Source organism: Thamnophis elegans, chromosome 16 (genome assembly GCF_009769535.1).
Source record: "Thamnophis elegans isolate rThaEle1 chromosome 16, rThaEle1.pri, whole genome shotgun sequence".
Taxonomy (NCBI): Eukaryota; Metazoa; Chordata; class Lepidosauria; order Squamata; family Colubridae; genus Thamnophis; species Thamnophis elegans.
Window position 1 is genome coordinate 34,320,461 of NC_045556.1, and position 22,830 is coordinate 34,343,290.

The following is a 22,830-nucleotide window of genomic DNA, read 5'->3' on the forward strand; positions in this document are numbered from 1 at the left end:
ATCGCCCAAGACCCGTCTTCCTCTTCCGCATCTTCCCGCGTGATCGAGCGCCAAACCTCTCGCGAGAACCAGCGTGGCTGCGATATATTACCCAGAAGGCACCGCTCTCTCTTTTTCTTCTTCCAGCCAAGATGGTGAGTCCCTGCGACGTGTTGGGTCTGCCGGTGGAAGGGAGGACTTCCAATCCGGCGCCATCCGCCCGTCGGAGGCCCTACTTGGGGGTCTTTATCGCGCCCCGGAGGGCCAGGAACTCCGCCGAACCGGAGGCCGCTTCTATTGGGAGGGGAAAATGACGGGAAGCCGGTCTTTGGATAGGCTGGAGTTTTCGGCCTCGCTGGTTTTTGCAAAGATCGGTCGGCTGGAAGCAGCTGCTGAGCTACTGCTGCTGCTGCTGCTTCGGGCCTATCGGCCGATTCAATCCTACCAATTGGGAGCCAGAACAATGTATTAGGCCAGGGGTCCCTAACCTTGGGAATAAGCAATGCTTGTGGACTTCAACTCCCAGAATTCCTAAGCCAGCCTTGCTGGGTTGAGGAGTTTTGGGAGTTGAAGTCCGCTATTCTGAAAAGGTGCCAAGCTTGGAGATCCCTGAAATTAGGCAACAGTTGCTTTGGTACCGTCTCGATTTAGAGCAGCGATCTTCAAATTTTAAGATTTGTGGACTTCAACTCCCAGAATTCCCCAACCAACATGGCGTGATTAGGTTAGTTGGGAAATTCTGGGAGGGATGAAATCGCCAAGTTTGGCGATTTGGAGGGATGGAAGCAATAGTCTTAGTTGGGCGAGATTAATATTTATGCTGCTCTATGAGATTAATAGAGAAGGTAAAATTGGTAAGTGTAAACGGATTTGCATTGCATTGGCGACAAGTTTCCAGATCTGTTTGAGCAGCGAGGTTGGGAGTTCGAATCCAGCGCCGAGTCTGATTCCCTAGCTTGGGAACAGTCCTTTGGACATAGCCGTCACCCACTTGAGCAAAAGGTGTATAGGAGACGATGCATTTACATATTTGGCGGTAGGTGGAACGATCCAGATTTGACTTGTGCTTCACTTTTGCAGCCCAAGGGGAAGAAGGCCAAGGGGAAGAAGGTGGCTCCGGCCCCTGCTGTGGTCAAGAAGCAGGAGGCCAAGAAGGTGGTGAACCCGCTCTTTGAGAAGAGGCCCAAAAACTTCGGCATCGGTGAGTTGGGAAAGAGAAGGAGATGGATGGGATGGGGGCCTTATTTGCTGATCATGCAGGGAATTCGAGGAAAACTGCATTACATCTTCATAATTTGTTTGGCTTGGGAGTCCTTGGTGCTTCTGAGCTTGTTTTCTTGCAGTTTATACAGTCTTTGGACAAATGCAGGGATATTTCCATTTGGAGAAAACAGACACTGTTGATTTTGGTTTCAAAACTTTCTTGAGATTGCATTTCTGAGCTTCTTAAAGCCATTTTGAAGAGGCACCATAGGAGTGAATAAATATTGAGTCTCCAGAATCTATGCAACAGTGTTGGAGATGTTTTGTTTTTTTTAACTTCCCTGAAGAATCTGTAAAATGTTGAAAGGTGAAAGAAAAATATTAGCCATTCTGGCTTTAAAAGGATATCCTTGGGGGTCTTGAAATGCTTATGATCACTTAAGAAAGACCCTCTCAAAAATCCTTTGGAGCAAGACACTGAGAAAGATGCATTGGTTATGTACTTTAGTTAGCATTTTGGGTGGGATAGTTAGATCTACAAAGGTGCTTTTAATGTATCCTGTGCTGAAAACCATATATTGACTGCCAGTTAGCTTTCAAGCCATTTTCTAGGTGTTACAAAGTCCTGAACAGGTTGGGATCAATTTATTGGGGGATATTTATTACTGGATTTTAACATTCTGGAGAAATTGCCCTGCTTCAAGTTCATTACAGCTGTTGGGTGAGGCACCTGAAGGTTAGGAGGAAACCACATTCTTTTATTATATATTAGAAAACATTATTGTTGCCCTTGATTCTTCATGGAACTGTTCATTCTTTGTTGCTTTTGCTATTAATAAAATAAGGTTTGCTATTTCATATAGAAAACTCAAATTATAGGTCGGGTTAATGTATAGATTAAGGAGTGGGGGGAGAATCTGGCCTTTTGGGTGTGGCGGGTCTGTTTTTTGGGGAAGTTTAATTAGTTTATTAACTTGACATGTCATCCCCCAAACTTACAGTTGAGCAACTTTTGAACTTAATGCTGTGAAAAGGGTGCAAGCAAATGATGGAAAGAATATTTGCTAACTGAGTGGCAGTGCTGACAAGCTTTTCCACCAAGATCTCTGATGCTGATGCCCCTTTTTTTTGCTCGGGGGGGGGGGGGGAAGCTCCCAAGCTTTACAAAACGATCCTCTGAGTTGATGCTGTTATATAAATAAAACAAAACTTCAAACTTCTTTCAGGCCAGGATATCCAGCCCAAACGAGACTTGACCCGCTTTGTGAAATGGCCTCGTTACATCCGCCTCCAGCGCCAGCGGGCGATCCTTTACAAAAGGTTGAAGGTGCCCCCAGCGGTCAACCAGTTCACCCAAGCCCTGGACCGCCAGACGGGTAAATGGTGATTTTCCCCCCTGTTTTAATTGTCAGAGGAAGGAGGCTGAGCAGAAGGCTGCAGGGGAAAAATGGGTCTTCCTATATAGAGATACTCCTTGACCTATGATGAGAATTGAGCCTGGAATTCCATCCATTAAGTTGTGCGGGTTGTTAACCAGTTCACCCAATTTTATGTCCTCCATTGCGGCAGTCATTAAGTGAGCAGGTTAGTTAAATAATTTTAGGGGGTGTTATTTGCCAGAAGCTAGAAGTAAACATTGTTTTCCAGCAAAAAAAAAAAACATAAATTGCACTCGTGACTGTGGGACACTAAAAATAGCCATAAATTTGGGGGTGGGTTGACACACACTCAAACTACAATTATGGGAGGAGGGGGCTCAGAAACTTAGAAGTAGCTCTGGGGAGATTTGCGGTTGCTAAGTACAGCATGCATTTCATTGCTCACAAGCATTTTGGGGTGCAAAGAGCATAGTAATCTGCATGCCAATAAAAATTTGACTTGGGGGTGTGATTTTGCTGGCTAGATAATGAGCGGTATGTGAAAAGGGGGGGGGGGAGGAATCCCTTTTTCGGGTTCAGCCTGAAGGTGAAAAGGTTCTCTAATGTGCAGATGATGGAATCAACTATCTGAGCTTTCTTGACGACCCCCAACCACCAAGATCGCTGATGCACAAGGATTCTCTGTGAAGCTGCTAGGAGAATGGGCAGAGAAATCCTCCGGTCCTCATTTAATGTCTCCTCTCCACAGCGACTCAGCTTCTAAAGTTGGCTCACAAATACAGGCCTGAAACCAAGCAAGAGAAGAAACAGAGGCTGTTGGCTCGGGCGGAGCAGAAAGCGGCGGGGAAGGGCGATGTTCCAACCAAGAGGCCACCTGTGCTGAGGGCAGGTAACCTTTTGAGTGTCTCTGCTGTCTTTCCCAAGCTTGGCTAGCTAGAAAGGACAGCCTTCCCCGGGGTTTTTCTCTTGACAACCAGCTATCGCAATGATGTATGAATTTCTTCACCTGAACTGCAGATTGAAGACCAAAAGACATTGGCTATTTAACTCTGAGCTTTAGCAGGTTGGCCCATTCCGTACAATCCCGCTTGGTTAACGCTGTAAATTTAGCTCACTGGTCTTTTTTTCCCCTTCTCTCAGGTGTCAACACAGTCACGACCTTGGTGGAGAACAAGAAGGCTCAGCTGGTGGTGATCGCGCACGACGTAGACCCCATTGAGGTAAAGCACATGGGGCAGGCTTTGTCCTTTTGCATTTCCAAATTCTGTGCTGTAGTTTGGCTGAGTCCCAAACTCAACGCTGCCGTCTCCCGGGCTTTGGGTTAAAGGAGCAATAGCTTTCAAAATAAACCTTGACTCCCAGACAGGAATATGTAGCATTTCACCGCCATTCTCATTTTTCCTTTCCTCTTTGACAAACGTTTAGGGTACAAGTTAGTCTTATATTTGAAGGGGGGGGGGGGGAAATGCAGGAATAAGGAACCTGAGATCTGTTTCCTCAATTTTCTAATGTGAAACTTAGATCTAGGGACTTCATTGTTTTTTGGGGGGGGATAGTTCCTTTGTCATTGCTCTTCTCAGATTCTTTCATAGTGACTCTCTTGGTTCATTTGTGGGGAGGGAAAGCCAGACAATTTTTAAGTCTGGAAGCGGCTGTTCCCAAAACAATTCTCAACGTTCTTTTGTGACTTGCTTGGGCTTGGCAATTGCAGTGATGTTTGAATTTCTTCGTCTGACTCCCCTGTGGAGAGCAAAACTACACGAGCTTTTTAACCCTGAGCGATTGCCATTCCCCAAATCTCCCCCACCCCACCCCCATTTCTCTAGTGTTGAAGATGCAGCCAGGGTCCCCTTATTGAAAAAGGTTTTATTTTCTTCTCCCTGGGGCAGCTGGTGGTTTTTCTGCCCGCCTTGTGCCGGAAAATGGGGGTCCCCTATTGCATCATCAAAGGCAAAGCCAGGCTGGGTCGCCTCGTCCACCGGAAAACCTGCACTTGCGTGGCCTTCACCCAAGTTAATCCGTAAGTAGCCCTGAGTGGAGGCTGGTCCTGCCAACCGCTGTACATGGCAGATCTGATTGGGGATTTGGGTGCCAACTGAGCAGTCATCATTTCAATAACTGCTAGAAGGTCATAGACTTGTGGGTGGCCGCACCATTAGGAGAGCAGCTGAATACAGGTAGTCCTCCAGTTAACGATCACAATTGAGCCCCTTGCTAAGTAAGGTGCTTGTTAAATGAGTTTTGCCCAATTTGCTGCAGTTGCTTTAAGTGAATTACTGCAGTTAAGTTAGCAACATGGTTTAAGCAAATCCGGCTTGACTTTGCTCATCAGAAGGTTGCAAAAGGGGCACTGCGATTGTCATAAATACGAGACAGTGGCCAAGTGTCTGATTTTGGATCATGTGACTATGGAGAGGCTGCTATGATGCGAGACAGGGTAATAAGTCAACTTCTTTCAGTGACTTTGGGCAGGGACTAAAACCCACCTGTATGTTTCTTGCATGACACTTTCATCTTGAAATGGTGGCCTTGACCCCTGCAAATTGCTTGGCCATAACTTTTTTCTATAGGGCTCTATAGGTGGCTCAGCAGCTAAGACGCTGAGCTTGTCGATCAGAAAGGTCGGCAATTCAAATCCCTAGCGTCACGTAACGGAGTGAGCTCCCGTGACTTACCCCAGCTTTTGCCAACTTAACAGTTTGAAAGCAGGTAAAAATGCAAGTAGAAAAATAGGGACCACCTTTGTTAGGAAGGTAACAGCGTTCCGTGCACTTTTGGCGTTGAATCATGCTGGCCACATGACCACAGAGACGTCTTCGGACAGCGCTGGCTCTTCAGCTTTGAAACAGAGACGAGCACTGCCCCCTAGAGTAGGGAACGACTGGCACATTTTGTGCGAGGAGAACCTTTACTTTTAACTTTTTTCTATGCAGTGAGGACAAAGGAGCCTTGGCTAAACTGGTGGAAGCTGTTAAGACCAACTACAACGAGAGATACGATGAGGTAAGACTGAGCCTGTCTGATTTTTTTTGCTTTGTTTGCTTCTGCTTGCGTAGCCTGCTAAAACATAGTTTCTTAAGAGGCTTGAAATATATATTATTTAGCACTCTAATTTATAGCTTCTGAGTTACTGCAATACACAGTAATTTGGAAAGAGGCTGTAATTGCAAAGAGGTGGGCAGTATGGCAGAATCAGCATTTCTTCCTGTTTGTAAATAAATTATTTTTTTTTTCCTTTCCAGATTCGTCGTCACTGGGGAGGAAACGTCTTGGGTCCCAAATCCGTCGCTCGGATTGCTAAACTTGAAAAGGCCAAAGCAAAAGAGCTGGCCACCAAGCTTGGATAGATGTGTCAGTTTTTCTGTACATAAAAATAAAATTCTAAACAAAAAGGCTTCTGCGTGTGCTTTGATGTTACTTTAAAGGGTTTTTTTTTTTTAAGTCGTGGGTAACATGCAGCTCTCTCCCATTTTTATAGAAATAAATGGAGGAAATACTAGGTTTGACCTAATGCTGCTATTGCCCTAATAGGCTAAGCTTGTCAATCAGAAAGGTTGGCGGTTCGAATCCCTAGCTCTGCGTAACTCCCGTGACTTGTCCCAGCTTCTGCCAACCTAGCAGTTCGAAAGCACATAAAAAAAATGTAAGTAGAAAAATAGGAACTATCTTTGGTGGGGAGGGAACAAGCGTTGAGTCATGCCGGTCACATGGCCATGGAGACGTCTTCGGACAGCACTGGCTCTTCGGCTCTGAAACGGAGATGAGCAGCACCCCCTAAAGTCGGGAACGACTAGCACATGTGTGTGAGGGGAACCTTTAATACTCCTTCCCCTTCCTATTTTCCTAACAAAAACCCTATGAGGTGGATTGGGCTGAGAGAATTACTGGCCCAAAATTATGGGCATTCTTTGCAATAGTTCTTTGTCGTATTTTCTATTACGCCCTCATTAAATACCAGGAAGAGTTGAACACTCATTTTATTCACATATTTTAAGAAACATGATTCAAATTGTCACAAATATAGAGTCCAATGCTAAAGCCTCTAATTTTAATTGATTTCTTGTTCATTGACGCACCCACATTTGAAAAGACTTTTTCCTTCAAAACTCTCCATTATTTGTCTTCTGCTAACCAGTAACATTTCCCCAAATACTTGAGGATCCGCTTACTTTTCAGAGATGCTCTGCCTGGTTTCCAGCAACTCCTGGCTTGGGTGAGGTGTCCATCAAGAAGTCCCCAATCATCTTCCAAATGCTCCACTCTCTGACTTGGGATAGGTGGCCACTTTTTAAAGCCGCACCCCTAAACCACGTTCTTCAGCAGTTGTAGGATTCAGAAAGGCACCTTCTGAATGAACCTCTTGTACCACAAAAAGGAAGTGGCTGCACATAGGGTGTACCTGAACAGAAAGAAAAATGTTTGATTTTAACAATTTGGAGTACAAATGTGTGGATCGCTTGAGGGTTTACTCCTCATCTTTCCCACTCTTGGCCGCTCCCACCCCACCAGCTAAAACCAATGTGTTGCTACTCACCAAGTAAGTATATACTGCATGTGCTCGTTTCGTAAAGTTACTCTGGTCTGGCCCCCGATTGGCCCCCCGGGAACTGAGCTTCCTGTGGGTATAGAGAGAATTGGAGCGCGATTCAGTAAGATTTTCCGTGTGTTGCTCACCCATAAGTTCAATAAACTTCACTTCAAAGCGCTCTCTTTAAATATTGCTTCAAGAAACATTCTGTCCTTTGATGTGCATGGATTTTTTTTTAAGTCCCATAATTACCAAAAGTTGGGCTTTTCGTTGGAGACAACCTCTCTGCCAATAAGACTATTGGCCTATCTTCCCAAGGGGAGTGTATATTAGGGTGTTTATCGATTGCTTCCCATTACTTAACACCTTGAAGCAGTTTTTAAGCTTCAGTAAATCTTGACTCTATTTAGTACTAAATTAACCAAGATAATCACGCTGATTACATGTGAGGGATTCTGTGCCATTAATCCATAATGCCACTGCCACACATGAGCCTTCTGGTGTTGAATTTCATCAAGATCTACATTCTTCACGTGTGCAGCTAAACTAGAAGCAGGCATCTGTGCTTGGTTTGGCCTTACAAATCAGAGGTAATATTCAGCAGGTTCTGATCAGTTCTGGAGAACCAGTAGTGGAAATTTTGAGTAGTTCGGAGAACTGGTAAATACCACCTCTGGCTGGCCCCGCCCCCATCTATTCTCTGCCTCCGGAGTCACAGCTGATCGGGAGGGAATGGGGATTTTGCAGTATCCTTTCCCTGCCACGCCCACAGAACCGGCAGTTAAAAAAACATGAACCCCATCAGTTGCAAATCCCACAATTCTTTGCCTTTGGTGAAAAATTTAAATCTAAAGCACCGTATTTGGGGCCCACCCAAGTAGGCTCACCTGTTCCACTCCAATGATTCCTTAACCGATCAAGCTGACATCTGATGCTAGTCAATTTTAAATTTTGCCTAGGGAAAATTTAACATCCAGGAAAATCAGAGGGCAGGGCAGTGTTCGGGCGGGGCAATGTTCGGGAGGGACTTACTATAGTCAGCGTCGATAAAAATGGGCTCGGCTCCGGTGACTCTAGCCATGGCATCCAAATCACGGTAAAACCAAGCGTTTTGTTCGATGTTGTTCTCCGGCACAAAAGCCCTCCGAGGTTCTGATAGCCTCACCAACCCGGTGAGTTCAATATCGTCTTGGATCTAAAAAAGAAAAAGGGGTGGGGGGGAATCCAACTGCAATTTCTGTTCTTCAAAACTTTTTGACTAGTTCAATCCAAAACAAATATATAAAGGAACAAAACCCGTTTTGACACGTATTATAAATTATTTCTATCGTGGGATCTGGTTGTCCCAGGCAGTATGTGCATGGAAAAAAAAGAGGATAGATGCTCAGCATGAAAGTGGGGTGGCAGGACTGACTGGAACAGACCGAGGCGGTGAGGAACAACAATTTTGAGACAGGCTAAGGACATGGTTGGCTTAGCCATTAAGGTGCTAGCTTTGTTGACCAGAAAGTTGGCAGTTCAAGACCCCATCATCGTGTGATGGTGTGAACTCCCATTCCTACTCTATAAAACCTTATTAAGACCACACCTAGAATCCTGCATCCTGTTTTGGTCAAAAGATGTGGAGAAAGAGTGCAGAGAAGAGCAACCAGGATGATGAGGGGACTGGAGACTAAAACATATGAGGAAGGGTTGCATGAACTGGGCATGGCTAGTCTAGGGAAGAGAAGGACCAGGGGAGATGGGATAGCAGTTTTCCAATATTTGTGGGGCTGTGACAGAGAGAAGGGAGGGTCACGCTATTCTCCAAAGCACCCGAAGGCCAGACAAGGAATAATGGATGGAAACTGAAGAAGGAGAGATTTAACCTGGAAATAAGGAGGAATTTTCTGACAGTGAGAACAATCAACCCATGGAAGAGCTTGGCTTTGGAGCTTCATCCCTGGAGGCTTTCAAGAAGAGTCTGGACTGCCATCTGTCAAAAATGGTGTAGGCCAGGGTCTCCTGCTTGGTCAGAGAGTGGGACTAGATGACGTACAAGGTCCCTTCCAACACTGTTTAATCTGTCTTTCTAAGTAGAGAGGACTAACCCATGGAAAGCCAACAGCGTACCTGTCCCTTTAATCTGGTCTCTGGATTCATCTTCTTTCTGGGAACAAATCCTCTGTTGACTAGAATCGTTATCCTGCAGGTTTAAAAAACCACAATAATAAAAGTCACTCAGGGGTGACAGCAAGGCTGCATTTTATTTACTTAAATCATTTATACAGCCGCCTATCTTTCATCCCAACTCTCGGTGGCTACTTAAACCTTGGAGATGATAATATACACACCCGAGGTCAGTGCAGTAAAAGGGAGTGATCACGTGGGCTCCGCTCTCTACGTTAGACATGATACGGCCGGCATTCCTGGCTTCTTTCTCGGGATCTACTGGGGTTCGCGGGATCACATACAGCTCTTTGGTGTGGTCAAAATGACCTCTGACCTTGACTGGCACGTATTCTAATTCGTTCAGTTCATAGAAGCTGCAGAAAAGGAGCAAGGCAGGAAGGGGAATCTGGGTTATAGCTTAGACAGCAAAAGAGAAATTAAAATGTTTTGCCAATTAATATTGCCGTTTATGAACGAGAGCAAGGGAAAACGGACCAACTACACTGCCTGTAACGGTAAAGAAAGAGACAACGCCCTGAACTTGCTACAAAGAGAACTTAAACAAGCCAGCTGCTTGAATGTACAATACATATCTGTTTTCAAATGCTCAGAAAATTGTAATGTCCTGCTACTTTTGTGTCCCCGTATGACATAGTTTCTGCCAATTAGCTAGCAACTGGAACAATTATGTCTGCCAGGGCTACAGTTCTCATAAAAGTAACAACCAAAATAGTTTGCAGTGAAATGAGGCAATCAGAATTCCGAAAGGTGAACTAAGCATGTGGGGAAACCTCTGTCCTGGCAGCCATTTTATTGTTATTTATATACTATACTAGCTGATCATTCAGTGTTGCCCGGGTATTTATAGCGTGGAAATGTCCAGGCCAAACGTAATTTCTAATGTTGTATTTTCCCCCTTACCAGAGGGAGCCCCATTGCGCTGTACAGTAGAAGCCATTTTAAGGCACAACAGGCTGTATCTTAACAGAACACACACACACACCAAGAGGTGTTAGGAGTGTCTCTCTTCCCCCCACCCCCTATTTTTTCCAGAGGCTCAAGTTAGATCAGAGTTCTCCAAACTGGGCCGTTTTAAGACTTGTGGACTTCAAGCTCCCAGAATTTCCTCAGCCACCTACGCTGAGGGAATTCCAGGAGCTGAAATCCAAAGGTCTCTTAAAAATTGCCAAGTTTGGAGAACCCATGAAACAGACAAAAAGAGAATGTGTTTTTTAGAGAACTGAAGAAAGCAAGAGTGCATTCTGGGCAGGAAAAAGGAGCGGCAGCCAACAGTGGCACCGGTTTTCTTCCTGATGAAAATAAATTAAAAAATTGTGAGTGGTCTTCCCACCAAAATCAAAGTGGAGGTACCTATTTGATGCTCTCGGTAATATTCTAAATTCTCTTTACCATTCCCAAAAAACACTTACTCTGCTGGCAGTGGAATTGGCTCAGCAGTAACCCTGCTGTCCAGTTCGGCAATCAGCTTCCTCTTCCATTCCCGCCGCCGAACCTGAGGTAAAGCACAAAATATTGGACTTTTGTTCCATTGTCAAGTAGGAGAAACACATCTCAGTCTACAGAATTCCTCTCTCACAGCAGCACTATCTATCTACCCAGCATAGTAGGAAGCTTTTAAAATTCGCTTTTCTGAATAAATTAGAATAATAAGAGTAACACTCGGAAGGAGTGCCGCACACACTTAAAAGAGCCTTTGCTCCACAAGAGCAATTATTAATAGACAGGCATTTCTTTAAAGGAAGATTTTGCTGTCTAGTAATTGAAAACCAGAAGATTAAGCACACTGATTGTTAAGCACATCACGCATGTCTTTTATTTACAGATAGTTCTCAACTTACAACCAACAATCAAACCCAATCCAGCTCTTTGCCACTAGCAGCACTTCCCTCCAGCCGTTGCCCAAAGCCCCCCCACCAGGAGGTTGAAGCAGACCCTAAGTTGGAATTTCTGCCCCCCTCCAGCCCCCATAAAGTGACCCCAAAGGGGGAGACTCTCTGCAACAACACAAGCGTTCATTGCAGGTACCCAGCTCAGGGGCCGTAGTTTGAGGACCCCTGATTTAGTGCAATATAAAAAATGCAGATAATTTTTCTACGGACCACCAAAGTTTTCTCACTGACCACCAGTGCTCCACGGACCACCGGTTGGAGACCACTGCACTAAGCTACCCAAAGGTTCCAAGCAGCCAACCTTCACTTCATCCGTCTTATTTACCTGCCAAGAGCCAAGGAAAAATGAACCTATTGGGATGAGCAGAAGTCCCCATTTTAGTATATTTTCTTCTGTGGATCTGGCAGTAGCAGCTGAGGCAAAATTTCTGGCTGGATAAAGCCTCCAGGATAAAATCTCTGGGAGGGGAAGAGAAAAAAAAAATACTATTAGTGGCAAAGCTATTTGTAAAAACTCAGGTTTATTTCTCAAATTTCTACCTCACTCATCTTACCTAGCTGACTCTGAGCAGTTTATTAATAAAATAACATACTGTTGAATATTTTATTGTAAGCTGCCCAGAGTTACTCAGAGCAGATGGGCAGCATAGAATAATCAACCCGACTGCTGTTTGTCCCTATTTGTTGCACGGATGCTTTTACTGTCTGAATATTGTTTCAATGTTTTTATGGTTTTTAGAATGGCAAGAATTGCAAGGTTTTTAAAAAAATAATTTGTAGAATTGCCCAGAGTCCCTTGATTAAGCTAGAGAAATTGAATGAATGAATGAAGTAGAAATGTCACGAGTGAATGAATAAAAATATAAAGCAACAGTGGTTTAAAAACAAAAAAACCCACAGGTGGTTCAGTGGCTAAGAAGCTGAGGTTGTCCATCAGAAAGGCCATCAATTCAGCGGTTCGAATCCCAAATATAGGTCTCCTGCGTGAGCAGGGGGTTGGAGTAGATTACCTCCAAGGTCCCTTCCAACTCTGTAACTGTTAACTCACTTGGGGGCTGCTGTAAAGTATCTTTCAAACAGCAGCGGGCGAAGGACCTCCTTCCATCATTCAGGCAGGAAAACTGAAGGAAAAGAGTAGAAGTTGAAGGAAGCCTGGGAAAAGAAATCTTAAAGTCAACAAATTCCAATTTATTTGATTTATTTCACCACTGAAATAAAGTGGTGAACTTCAACCCAACCCCTCAACTCATTGAGAAGAGGGACCGGCCTACCTCGCAGGGCTGTAAAGAGAGCGAAGCTAGGGCCTTCCAGCTGCTTGGCACGCCAATGCCCACAAACCTTAGACATGGGCTTTCAAACAACCCCATGCCATTGAAACCTGCCCCCCCAAATATTTGGCACTCCAATGCCCATCATTCCCATTTCAAACTAGCCATGGGAATGCAAGCTGGGGCTCTCCCAACTGCCTGGACACTCCAATGCCCATAACTCTCAGCCAGGCCCTTTCAAGCTACCCATGCTACTGAAATCTGGGTTCCCCCAACTGTTTAGTACTCCAATGTCCATAACGCTCAGCTGGGCCCTTTCAAACTACCCATGTGACTGCAAGCTGGGGCTCCCACATCTATTTGGCACTTCAATACCCATAACTCCCCGACAGGGCCTTTTAAACTATCCATGCCACTGAAATCTGGGCTCACCCAACTGTTTGGCACTCCAAGGCCCATAATTCCCCTTTCAAACTAGCCATGGTAATGCAAGCTGGGGCTCCCCAACTGCCTGGACACTCCAATGCCCATAACTCTCAGCCGGGCCCTTTCAAGCTACCCATGCTACTGCAAGGGCATGGTATTGCAATGCCCATCGTTCCCCTTTCAAACTAGCCATGCTAAAGAAAGCTGGGGCTCCCCCAACAGTTTGGTACTCCAATGCCCATAATTCCCCGCCGGGGCCTTCCAAAGAGCCCCGTCCTGGGCTGAAAGCGGCTGCGGGGACAAGGTCAAAGGAGCCCAAGCGGACGAGCGAGGCTCGACCTGCCGAACAGCCGCCTGCGAGGGGCCGAGCCGGCGTCGCTTCCCTCACCCGGAGCCTCCCGAGGGCGCCCCTCAGTCCCCCGTCGCTTAGTAACCGTTGCCACGCCGCCATCTTGCCCTGGAGGGGAAGAGGAGGTCAAACGGGAGGGCACTTCCGGGTCGCGCCGCCGCGACTTCCGGTGCGGCGTGGAAAGATGGCTGAACCGCCGCGCGGGCGAGAAGAAGGAGACGGAGAAGAAGGCGAGGCGGGATCGTCTCTGCTTTCCCCCGAGCTGGAGCGTTTCCTGCAGCGGCACCCGAGCTTGCGAGTCCTCCCTCCGGGGAAAAAGGTGACCGGCGCTCCCGCCCATTCCAGGGTCTGCAGAGCTCGGATGGGATGGTGGATGGGAGACCACGAGGAAATCCCAAGGGGGTCCCGTCCCCCCCAGGTTGCGCGTGGATTGGGCTTTTGTCTTAGGGAGGCGGCTCTTGTGGAGAGGTTAAATTGACAGCGCCTGCCCTGCTTTCTCCAGCCTCAGAAGCTGAAAACAGCAGATGGGATGGGAGACCACTCAGAAATCCCAAAGTGTAAAACTCAGTTTGAATTGGTCTTGGCGGAGGCAGGCTGTTCTTGAGGGCATGTTGGCTTGGCCAACAGCTGGGCTGGTGGATGGGAGACCACTCGGAAATCCCGCAGGATTGGACCAAGCTGGTAAAGTTCCCATGTGAAACTTGGAAATCTGGAGGATGCGCTGGCTTTGGCAGCACCTGGTCTGCCTCGCCTGGTCTCTGATGCTGGAGAAGGCTAGGAGGATGGACCTTCAGAGGGGAGACCACTCAGAATAGCAATAGCAATAGCAGTAGACTTATATACCGCTTCATAGGGCTTTCAGGCCTCTCTAAGCGATTTACAGAGAGTCAGCATATTGCCCCCAACAATCTGGGTCCTCATTTTACCCACCTCGGAAGGATGGAAGGCTGAGTCAACCCTGAGCCGGTGAGATTTGAACCGCTGAACTGCTGATCTAGCAGTAGCCTGCAGTGCTGCATTTAACCACTGCGCCACCTTGGCTCTTCCCAGGGTAGGCAGTTGCCCAAACTGGAGGGTTGCGTTTGAGTTGCTTTTCACTTTGGCATGTTGAACGTATGTTGACTTGGCAGCGTCCGCCTTGTCCAGCCTCTGAAGCTTAAAAAAATTAAAAACAAAAAAGCTGGACAAATGAACGGGAGACCACTCAGAAATCCTAGGACAGGCAACTCGGAAATCCCAGGGTGGACAGTTGACCGTGCTGGAAAATTCCATTTGAATTGGCCTTTGCTTAGTCAGCCAGTGGCTCAGTGGCTAAGATGCTAAGCTTGTCAATCAGAAAGGTCGGCCGTTCGAATCCCCAGCGCCGTGTAACGGAGTGAGCTCCCGTGACTTGTCCCAGCTTCTGCCAACCTAGCAGTTCAAAAGCACATTAAAAAATGCAAGTAGAAAAATAGGAACCACTTTTGGTGGGAAGGGAACAGCGTTCTGTGCGCCTTCGGGCATTGAGTCATGCTGGCCACATGACCACGGAGACGTCTTCGGACAGCGCTGGGTCTCCAGCTTTGAAACGGAGATGAGCACCGCCTCCTAGAGTGGGGAACGACTAGCACATATGTGTGAGGGGAATCTTTACCTTGAGAATGGCCTGCCTCAGCTGGTCTCCAAAGCTCAAGAAGTCTGGGCTGATGGACACTTGGATGGGTCACCACCCAGAAATCCCAACAACATTCTCATTGGTCTTTATTTACTCTGCTTTTCTCTTCCAGGTGCGCTTCATGCTGACTGGCCATGAGCTCCCTTGTAGGTTACCTGAACTCCAAGCTTTCACAGCTGGGAAGAAATACCTGCGCATGAGCAAGACCTCCGAGGTCTTGGACTACAGCGAGTACGAACCGCACATCGTGCCAAGCACCAAAAATCTGTATGTGTGTTTGGGAGACAGTGCCCCAGCAGGGCTAACGGTTGAGTTTGTGCAATGGGCTCAACCGTGGTTAGCTCAAAATGGGGTTTCTTTCTTTCTTTCTTTCTTTCTTTCTTTCTTTCTTTCTTTCTTTCTTTCTTTCTTTCTTTTTCCTTCTTTCTTGCCAATTTTTTTTAATTTTTTTAACCTACATATGATATAATCCAAAGTATACCAATGCATTTTAGCATTTTTTGAGTATTCAATAATATATCAATTCCTTTTGCCATTAAGCCTCTTCGATTTTTATTTGTTCTTCTGCTTTCCAGACACCATATTATAGTCGATTTCATCTTCAGCTCTCCCTCTGTTCTCCTCCCTACCTTCTTTCTTCCCTCTACCCTCTCTCTCTCCTCTACTTCCCCTTGCTCTCTCCCTCTCCTCTCCCCTCTTTCCATACCTTCCCTCTCTCCTACTCTTTCCCTGCCTGCTACATCCTTCTCGCCTATCTCCTTTCTCTCTCTTTCCCTCTCTTTATCTCCCTTCCATTCTCTATTTTACGTGGTGTATTTCCACCGCATTTTAGCAAAGAAATTGGGGATTCTTCAGTAGGCAACGTGCGATGCATTTAACTCAAAACCAGCCAGCCATGTTACAAGTCCGTGGGGTAGATTTATGGCGGAATCGGATGGGCAGTTTGGTGTACCATAATGTGCAAACCTGCTCCAATTCGGTTACACACCACCAATGGCTTCCCGAGATTGCAATTTGCAAAAATCTCAGCCACATTGGAAGGTTAGGTGGACGAATGCTTGTTAACCTGTACCAGGCAGTTCGCTTAGTGACTGGTTCGAAGTTATGGCACTGAAAAAAGTGACTTTTGACACATTTTTCACACTTAGGAGTGTTGAAACATCCCTATGCTTGCGTGATTTACATTTGTATGCTCGACAACTAACTCAAATTTATGATGCTTGCAGTGTCCCGGGGTCATGTGGATGCTTTTGCGACCTCCTGACAAGCAAAATCAAGGGAGAAGCCCGATTCACTGAACAACGGTGTCCCTAATTTAACAACTGCAGTAATTCGTTTAACAAATGTGGCAAGAAAATTTGAAAAATGGGGCAAAACTTGCTTGAATTTCTCACGTCGCAACATAAATTTTAGGGTTAATTGTGGCCGTAAGTTGAGGACTACCTGTATTCATTTAATAGTCAATCTTTTTCATAGGTAAAAGTTCCTTCTCTTTTTTCTTCCTTCTTCCTTCCTTTCTTTTTTCTTTCTTTCCTTTTTCTCTTTCTTTCTCTTTCTTTCCTTCCTTCTTCCATTTCTTTCTTTCCACCCACATTTTTTCCCCTTTTTTTAGGAATCAGCTATTCTGCAAACTCACCCTGCGTCATCTCAATAAGATCCCAGAGCATGTTCTCCGTCACGTCCAAGGCCGGCGTTATCAGAAGGCGCTCCGACGATGTGAGTTGGCACCGGTGCCATTTTTCTTTTCATCTTGTCTTTTCTTAAACGGTTCCTTTGTTCCCTCTTCTTCCTCAACCTACCCCAGGAAGTGGGCAGATCAGGTGCTCCAATCCTTCATGTTGTTTCTAAAGGCGCGGGGGGGGGGGGGAGCTTTCCTCCAAGGGGTAAGTAGTAAAATCTTTATTACGGTCAAGGACCAGCAATACACATTCATTTTTACACTATATTAAAAAATGCTAACCTTAAAATATAATTAAAAAGTATTGACATTAAAAGTGGATAATAACATAATGGTCCCAAGATTGTTAAAGGTATGTCCAGATAATTGGTACAAGATAGTACTATACTTCTGTAGCCAATTTTTTTCTTATGGACATTGCAGCAGCACAGAACTTTGCCACTGCATACATGGTAACCGGGTTAGTGTCCTGGAGGAGAAAGCCTAGATAAAAATTGTCTGCCCTCCCTGGCAATCTCTTTAATAAGGGGAGAATATGTGCAGACCTACAAGCTCTGTATAGCTCGCAGTGTAATAGAACATGTGAATTATCTTCCACTTCTCCTTCACCACATATACAAACCCGTTCTGCTATAGGTGTTCTCTTATACCTGCCCTGGAGGAGTGCTGAAGGAAGAAGGTTAAATCTGGCTCTGAAGAAAGCTCTTCTTTGTTTTGGGGAGATCAGGTCATTTAGATATCTTGCCGATTCCCACACACACTGTTTGATTCTGTCCCTACTGTGGAGAGGCAACCTATTTAGTTCTTCTTGGAACTCCATCTCCCTCATTCGATTAATTACTACTTGCTTTGCTTGCTCAAAGCCTCGAAAAGGAAGAGCAGAAATCTTTCTTGACGGGATCCTTTTCTCTCTCTTCTATACAGATGAAGATTGTCAGAAAGAAGGGCTGGAATATGTCCCAGCTTGTCTCTTGCATAAACGTCGACGGCCCCGGCAAGAAACAGACAACGGTCTTTGCGAAAGGAGGGGGAAGCCAAGGGGGGCATTCTGGGAACCTCCCGCCAGTGATGAAGGGGGCAATGAAACCGACGACAGCCTGAGTGATTTGTACCCAGGTAAGTGAGGTACCTCCTGGGGTGGAAAGCGATGGCAAATCTAGACAGCATCCTAAAAAGCAGGGACACCACCCTGCCAACAAAAGGGCGCATAGTCAAGGCTGTGGTTTTCCCAGTTGCAAAGGACGGCTGTGAAAGTTGGAGCATAAGGAAGGCTGAGCGCCAAAGAATGGAGGCCTTTGAACTCTGGTGCTGGAGAAGATTCCTGCGAGTCCCTTGGACTGCAAGGCCATCCAACCGGTCAGTCCTAGAGGAGATCAACCCTGGCTGCTCTTTAGAAGATCCTGGAGAGGAAACTCAAATACTTTGGCCACCTAAGGAGAAGGAAGAAGGACTCCCTGGAGAAGAGTCTCATGCTGGGAACGATGGAGAGCAAAAGAAGAAGGGGACGGCAGAGGAGGAGAGGGCTGGATGGAGTCACTGAAGCAGAAGGCGTGAGCTTAAATGGACTCCAGAGGGTGGGAGAGAAGAGAAGGCCTGGAGGAACGTTGTCCATGGGTTCGCAATGGGTCTTCGCAACTAACAACAAGAAAGTGAGCTAGAATGCCAAAAGGAGATCTGGATGCAAGCAAAGACGTAGCAAGTCCTGGGTTTTTCCTGTTTTCCTCTGCCCACACCATTCTCTTTCCTTGTCTGTTACATCTATTGTAATGCTTAAGGGGAAACGCATCACTGCTTTTCACAAGCGGCTGTGGGAGACCCTTTTTCACTCAAGTTGCAAATGTTTTAAATGATGAACCAGCCAAGAAATCCCAGTTTGTTTTATGTGCATTCCTTCCTTCTTGGGTGGAGATCTTAACGCTTCCTGCAGCAATCCTTGCTTTCTTCCTTTCTCTCCCCCCTTTAACCTTTCACTGATTAAAATTTGTAGCCGTTAACTGTGATGATTGTTATCTTTGTAAGGTTTCTGGTTTCAATGTTTCTAAGGACGAGCAGCACACACAAATCCAATAAATAAATAGAGTAGAATAACAAGAGTTGGAAGGGACCTTGGAGGTCTTCTAGTCCAACCCAAAACTCTACACCACTTCAGACAAATGGTTATCCAGCATCTTCTTAAAATGAAATAAAAAATATTTTTACCTAACTGCGTTATGAGGAATGGCAGCTTATTCATTCAGAGTTTAGCTGTCTTCTAAAGCCGTAACTCTGCTCTTAGGAATATGCCACCGGATTTGGTTTCTGGAGGCAGGATTTATAAAGGCCCGGGTGTTGATTTTAAGGGGTTTTTCCCCCCCTCCCCTTTAATGCTGCTTCGTGTTTAAACATTAACGTTGCATGCTTTATTTTCAAAGCTGAACTGTTCCCAAGGAAAAGCGCCACAGGCGAGGAGACCCCCGACAAATGTATGAGTGACAGCGACGACGAACCGGCGAGGCCAGGGGTGGAAAACGGCAGCCGAGTTGAACCGAGGGAGATCAATTCACAGACAGCCACGAAAAGGAGGAAGGTAAACTTTTCCACTTTTTTGCTCGCTTTGGTTAAGATTTAGGAGACTCCCATAATGCTCCACTTGTCTCCTTTTAATCCCTGCTTACACTGCATCCATTTCTGACCCGTTAGGAATTTGGGGATAGTCCCATTCCTTCACCCTATTAGTGCCACTTAGATATTAGAAGTCATTGCTGTTTTCCAATTCTTCACACATTTGTTCTTAGACAGACTGAGACTGTTTGCTATTGACACAATGCCGGGTTTTGCAGGATTTAAATAACCCTTTTTATATTCCCAGGAGTGCTCAGATTAAATAGGTGGTCATATTTTGGGTAGTAAGATGATTCTGGCACAGATTGCCAGTCTTCTGACCGAGGTTTCCCGAGAGCCTGAAGCAAACTCCTTGTCCCAACAAAAAAAACCTTTTATTAATTTGCTGTGAATTCTGCCCATTCACATCTAGCAAAGTCTCTGAAGGGAGGATTTACAGTCACAGACCTTATCTGCCTTGGAGAGCTGCCAGGCCGATCTCTGCAAAACTTGGCAAGGAGTCTTGGAGAGTCACGAACCAATGAAGCGAACTAATGGTCTCCTGCAAACTCCACTCCCCTTTTGCTCCTCTTTTATTTCCTCTGGGAGGGGCCATTCATCATCCACCTGTGGTCTTACTCCCAAGTCGACCCCTGTTCTTTAGCTGTTCCCTTCATCTGGCCATTCTGCGCATACGCACACTGGGAACAGGCTCCAGCTGTTCTTCTGGAGAGCCAAGGTGGCGCAGTGGTTAAATGCAGCACTGCAGGCTACTGCTAGATCAGCAGGTTAGCGGTTCAAATCTCACCGGCTCAGGGTTGACTCAGCCTTCCATCCTTCCGAGGTGGGTAAAATGAGGACCCAGATTGTTGGGGGCAATATGCTGACTCTCTGTAAACCGCTTAGAGAGGCCTGAAAGGCCTATGAAGCGGTATATAAGTCTACTGCTATTGCTATTGCTATTCTGCCTCACTGGTGTCTGACTCTGAAGACAGCTGATAACTGTCAGACAGCCCTGGCCCCCTCTCTGCCTCCGACACAGAGCCTTCATCCGAGCCTTCCCCAGACTCCAGGACTGGCCCATCTTCCTCCCCAAGCTCCTCACTGTCCGAATCTGCAGCCAGCTCCACTGGAGGGCCACAACAGCCATACATTCCCATGGTTTCCTTTCAAAAACCATCTGAGCATGGATAGTGCATAATTCTAAACATTACTGAGGACTTTCCCTCAGGAATATATAAAAGTATTAGATTCCGATTGCCAAATCCTAGTTAGTAAGCCTTTGCCCTGTACTCATGAGGCCTAGAAACTTCTTTTTTAAAAAAAAACAACCAATTTCTCTACAAGTTTCCACTTACTGTCTGCTTTTTTTTTTTTTTTTGTCCGTCCAGAAACAAGTCGGCCCTCACAAGAAGAAATTTAAAAAGTGGAACAGAAAATCTAAAGAGCTTCGGAAGAGCAATTAACAGGAATGGAGTCTTTCTGTTGGGTCAAGTTCCAGTTTTTTCGTGTGGCGAGAAGACTCTCTTTAGACCTCAGGAATGTTGCATTTTATTTAACTATGGTCCCCTTTTTGGGGGAGTGGGGGATTGTATACATATCATTCAGTGGTGGGTTTCAAATAATTTAACAACTGGTTCTCTGTCCTAATGACCAGGTAGGTGGGTAGGTGGGGCTTAGTGGTGATGTGACCGTGTGGGCGTGGCCAACTCAACATTACTCAGGTCGATGGGCACTTTGCCTTAGCTATTACAATGTAATAAGCGTTAACCGGAGAGGCAGTTTCTGTAAGCAGGGCAATAAAAATTAAGCTAGAAACAACACCAGAATGTTTCCTTCCTGCCTTCCTTACAGGATTAGCCCTGTAAAGTGGGGAAAAACAAAAGATTTCTTCCAACAACCGGTTCTCTGGACCTCTTAGAAAGTTAAGAACTGGTTCTGAGTCCGAGGTGGCGCAGTGGTTAGGGTGCAGTACTGCAGGCCACTTCAGCTGACTGTTATCTGCAGTTCAGCAGTTCTAATCTCACCGGCTCAAGGTTGACTCAGCCTTCCATCCTTCTGAGGTGGGTGAAATGAGGACCCAGACTGTGGGGGCAATATGCTGATTCTGTAAACCGCTTAGAGAGGGCTGAAAGCCCTATGAAGCGGTATATAAGTCTAACTGCTATTGCTATTGCTATGTTCTCCCAAATAGGTGCGAACTGGCTGAATTCCACCACTGATATCATTGTACTTTGTTTAAATAAAGTTGTTCAACTGGTGCTGCGTTTCCAAAATTCTTCACCTGACAATCAAAGGCAGAATTGCCACGTGGAAATAGTTGCCAGAATCCCAAACTTTGATTCAATTTCTAATTCTGCTCGTCGCTAAGCAGGGAATAACTGCAGACGGTGGGCCAAACAATACTTATTTTTCTAGGAATGGATTAAAAGAGGGAGCCTCGGCAGGGACATTTCCCGTTTTAAAAATCGTGATAAAACAAGAATACGAATGCAAAAAATGGAATAAACAGCAACTGCTTCACTTGGGGGTTTGACCTTGAACTTGGAAAAGAAGGCGCCACAAATATTTTCAGTTTTAACATCCCAGCTCGGCCTTCTAGCACAATCAGATTAGAGGTTCTTGAAACTTTTGTGCTGTTAAAAATCTCTGGAGCAGTGAAAGGTCCCTCAGCTGAAGCGGGAGACCAATTATAGGTAATCCTCAATTTATGACATTTGTGCCCAACACTTAGGTTGCTAAGTGAGATGTTTGTTAAGTGAGTTTTCCCCCTATTTTACAACTTTTCAGCATTTTCATGTGATGGGAATTTTGGCACTTGGCAATTGAATCCTATTTATGATCTCCTTTTGCAACTTGACAAGCAATGGGGGAAGCCAGGTTCAGTTAACGACCGTGTGAACTGCAGCTGCAGTGATTCACTTAGCAACTGAAAGGTCGTAAAATGAGGCAAAATTAACTTTGCTCTCTTGCTGAGCAACAAATTTGAGAGGCTGAATTGTAGCCATAAATCAAGGACTACCTGGGACCTGGGTACTTGAGAGACCGCCTGCTGCCAATTACCTCCCAAAGTCCCGTCAGATCTCTCAGGGTTGGCCGCCTCCGGGTTCCGTCTACCAGCCAATGCCATCTGGCTACCACCCGGGGGAGGGCCTTCTCTGTAGCAGCTCTGGCCCTTTGGAATGAACTCCCCGCGGAGATCCAGACCCTCACCTCTCTCCAGGCCTTCCGGAAAGCCGTCAAAACCTGGCTGTGCCGGCAGGACTGGAGTTGATGAGTTCCCCTCCCCTCTCGACTGGTATGGCTGTGTGATTTTCGTGTATTTTAATTATGTGTACTGTTATTTATGTTCCCTTTCCCCTTTGAGTTGTTCGCCGCCCTGAGTCCCCCCTGGAGAAGGGCGGCATACAAATAAACCAAATACTAATACTAAATACTAATACCTATGCACAATTCGTTTGTTGGGGGAAATATCCCCTCCTATCCCGAGTTAAAAAGTGGCTGGGAGATATCCCGAGTTTGCTCTTCCTTGTCACAGAAGGAATATTTTTCAAGTGCTGCAATCATATAAAAATTCTCTTTTAACTCCTCTTTTTTGGGGGGTGTGACAGTTACGATTTATAACTTGGATGGCCTGTTCTCCATCTGGGATGTGACTTCATTTTAATTACAACTTGAGTGTCAACCCCCCAAAAAACCCCAAAAAAGATAAGACGCAACACCCA

The 22,830-nt window shown here is 45.9% G+C and overlaps 3 protein-coding genes and 4 non-coding genes across 8 annotated transcripts; 6 read left to right on the top strand and 1 right to left on the bottom strand.

The window, feature by feature from the left end:
• The first annotated feature begins 51 nt into the window (after positions 1–51).
• LOC116519172 (60S ribosomal protein L7a) lies at positions 52–5,955 on the top strand. Its single transcript, XM_032232917.1, has 8 exons — positions 52–134; positions 1,060–1,180; positions 2,409–2,558; positions 3,310–3,450; positions 3,702–3,781; positions 4,451–4,581; positions 5,495–5,564; positions 5,804–5,955. The coding sequence occupies exons 1-8, from the start codon at positions 132–134 to the stop codon at positions 5,906–5,908; spliced, it is 801 nt and encodes a 266-aa protein (XP_032088808.1). The 5' UTR covers positions 52–131; the 3' UTR covers positions 5,909–5,955.
• Positions 2,223–2,296, top strand: LOC116519719. The gene has a single exon (XR_004256670.1). It is a non-coding gene; the product is annotated as a small nucleolar RNA SNORD24 (small nucleolar RNA).
• LOC116519721 lies at positions 3,167–3,232 on the top strand. Its single transcript, XR_004256672.1, has one exon. It is a non-coding gene; the product is annotated as a small nucleolar RNA SNORD24 (small nucleolar RNA).
• On the top strand, positions 3,542–3,619 carry LOC116519715. Its single transcript, XR_004256666.1, has one exon. It is a non-coding gene; the product is annotated as a small nucleolar RNA SNORD36 (small nucleolar RNA).
• LOC116519713 lies at positions 4,267–4,344 on the top strand. Its single transcript, XR_004256664.1, has one exon. It is a non-coding gene; the product is annotated as a small nucleolar RNA SNORD36 (small nucleolar RNA).
• A 558-nt stretch (positions 5,956–6,513) lies between the features above and the next one.
• Positions 6,514–13,338, bottom strand: LOC116519430 (surfeit locus protein 1). Its single transcript, XM_032233289.1, has 9 exons — positions 13,233–13,338; positions 12,199–12,271; positions 11,476–11,609; positions 10,671–10,753; positions 9,423–9,614; positions 9,202–9,274; positions 8,122–8,284; positions 7,096–7,177; positions 6,514–6,960 (listed from the first exon to the last, which is right to left on the bottom strand). Exons 1-9 carry the CDS (start codon positions 13,293–13,295, stop codon positions 6,894–6,896), a joined length of 930 nt encoding a protein of 309 aa, XP_032089180.1. The 5' UTR covers positions 13,296–13,338; the 3' UTR covers positions 6,514–6,893.
• Positions 13,338–20,781, top strand: SURF2 (surfeit 2). Of its 2 annotated transcripts, none has more exons than XM_032233290.1 (6): positions 13,338–13,512; positions 14,960–15,114; positions 16,460–16,563; positions 17,450–17,641; positions 18,937–19,091; positions 20,497–20,781. In XM_032233290.1, exons 1-6 carry the CDS (start codon positions 13,378–13,380, stop codon positions 20,569–20,571), a joined length of 816 nt encoding a protein of 271 aa, XP_032089181.1. In that variant the 5' UTR covers positions 13,338–13,377; the 3' UTR covers positions 20,572–20,781. The 2 variants fall into 2 exon arrangements, with proteins under 2 accessions (XP_032089181.1, XP_032089182.1); XM_032233291.1 differs by having other exon boundaries at positions 14,960–15,078.
• The last annotated feature ends 2,049 nt before the right edge of the window (positions 20,782–22,830 follow it).